At 37.1% G+C, this 2449-nt stretch overlaps 1 protein-coding gene across 1 annotated transcript; it reads right to left on the bottom strand.

Moving 5' to 3' along the window:
* Window positions 1-537: 537 nt before the first annotated feature.
* ier3 (immediate early response 3) lies at window positions 538-2187 on the bottom strand. The gene has a single exon (XM_079872518.1). It carries the CDS (start codon window positions 2032-2034, stop codon window positions 1417-1419), a length of 618 nt encoding a protein of 205 aa, XP_079728644.1. The 5' UTR covers window positions 2035-2187; the 3' UTR covers window positions 538-1416.
* Window positions 2188-2449: the final 262 nt, after the last annotated feature.

Genomic DNA, 2449 nt, shown 5'->3' with positions numbered 1-2449 from the left:
TATATATATATATATACACAGTGTCATTTAAATGATATGATATGATGCCTGAAACAAACAAGTTCTGGCTCAATTATTATTATTTTTGACCTTAAATATAAAAATAAGAGTGCAGTTTTTTTTTACAGAGTACCACATTTACTATTATTTTAATATTAGAAAAACTGACCTCATTTTGCATGACTATTATGATCTGGTCATTTCCCCTTATTTCATTTTTATCCAAATTAAGGTATGATGCATAACATTGACGAAACATGGTATTTCCTCTTAAAACTCACTCATGATGTAATCTTTTACAACGTTTTATTAAAAACACATTCTAAAAAGGTAATTCAGTTGTTACTTTAAGGAGCTAAAATATTTATGCCTGATCTGGACCCTTTAAATCACATTCAATAACCTAATGAAGCTAGAGTAGTTAAGTAATATTAATAATTTATAATTATTATTTTTTATATATAATAATTTGATGAAACACATCTGAATATGCTCATGAAATGAAAGTGAAGAACAACACAAAGCATTATTGTGATGATTGTAACTTTATTCAATATATGAACATTATGGTACCCATACATTTTCATCTTTATACTGCCCATAAATGATCTTATATTCATAGTGTACAATGATTATCTCTAAGACTTTAATAATAAACTCAAAATTGTAGAGTAGTTATAGCAAAGTATTTCTGTTCTAATATTTCAATCAAATCAGTTTTTTTTAAAGAGTCATATCAGCATAAGTGTTCATGCATTTAAACGTGCAATGTACAACACACGTGTGTCATATAAATCACATTTCTTGTTTGAGTATTGTACTTTCAGAGGTGGCACAGAGGAATAACTCTATTTTGAACCAAGTTTGTGAGACCACAGCTCATTAGAACTAATAATATTACAAGAAGACAATGAAAAAAAGTAAAGAATTGAAGATGCAAATGTCAGTTTATTTTCACAAGACAATAGGAAATAAATAAGTCAATAACAATAAATAAATATCATTAAATAAATATCTACAGCAAATAGTTCTTCATATAACATAAAATGATCAATGTGAGATTCAAGTATTTCTGCGAGCGGCAGCATTCAGCAACACAAATGTTCATCGTGACACTTTCATTAGTTTAAACATATAACAGGTCTACTTGTGAGGCTACAAGGTAAATCTATACACTTTCAAGTGAAACATTTTCAAGTAAATCTAAATGAGCCATTCAAGTTTCATTCCATTAAAAGTTTCAAGTCCATCGAATGTCTTCTCAGATTGTGTTTTTCATCACACTGTGAGGTCCAGCTGGACCAGATGAGTTCTCCAGGCACCACCAGGAACCACGGGAGCCTATTTCTCTTCTCCGAGAAGTTTCAAAGTCATTGACTTGTCTTGGTTAGTCCACAAACTTGATTCTGAGTTCATTCAGTTCTCTGTGCCGAGTCTATGATACACAGGGTAGAGAAGGGCCACCACGTATCCATTCCTCCGGCTCTGCTGGTAGAGAGTGGTGAAGTCTTCCTCCAAGCTTGAGCTTGGGCATGTAGTGTTCAGGAGCCAAGAGCTTTCCTTCTTCTCCTCTTCCTTGCTGCAGGACTGGCTGAAGTCCTCAGGAAACTTGCCCATCATCTGTCTGGCTTGCTCCTCAGCAGACTGGAAAGGGAGGACATTGTACGCTGTGGCATCGGTGAAGGTTGGTGCTTCACTCTGCATCGTCTCAACGGATCCCTCCTCCGTGTAGATCTGCAGGAACACCACCAGGCACAGGGCGATCAGCCAGCGCTTGGCTGGGCTCTTCTCGGCCGGTGGAAGATATTTGCGCACTTTGGAGGGATACATGACGCGGGTGTTTCTCTTGCGCGGGCGTTGCGGAGCTCCGCGGGGATTGAACGCGTGCCGCTGAGGCTCCGGGATCCGATCGAAAGTGAAGATCTCCGGCTCGGTGTTGCGCGGCTCCATCGGTCCGAAGCCGAACTGTTGCCGCGGCGGGAAGAAAGCGTTTGTCGGTAATGAGAGGACCATGCTGTCTGATCTGGAGAACATTGTTAGATCAGGTCAGTTCCAGTAGGCTATATTCGTTGCTTGCTCTGTGTCTCTGGTTCTCAAAAGTGACTTCTCTAACTTCAGCGTGAGGTTTTTATATATTTTGCTTTTAAGAGACGCCCATAGAAATGGCCACACCCTTCACTCGAGTCGGAAAATACATTTTGACTAAAAAATCCCACGTTTTACCTTAAGATGAGCTCAGCATATGACAGCAGCTAATATACTCGGGGGAGCCAAGTAGCCTATGCTTGACCTCAGATAGTTCAGTAAAAAAAAAAAAAAAAAAAAAAGATATAAAAAACAAACAAGATGCACTTTTCAAAGTGAATTTTAAATTTAAAACAAAAATCATAAAACAAAAAATATTTTATTTATTTATTTAGCTATTTAAAACCTTATTCTTTAAATGTGT

Source organism: Squalius cephalus (assembly GCF_949319135.1).
Source record: "Squalius cephalus genome assembly, chromosome: 5".
NCBI lineage: Eukaryota > Metazoa > Chordata > Actinopteri > Cypriniformes > Leuciscidae > Squalius > Squalius cephalus.
The sequence above is the reverse complement of the archived record's forward strand: the minus strand, read 5'-3'. Positions and strand labels throughout refer to the sequence as shown.

Coding starts and splice junctions, on each gene's coding strand:
- ier3 (XM_079872518.1), bottom strand. CDS start 2,034: ATGTTCTCCAGATCAGACAGCATGGTCCTCTCATTACCGACAAACGCT.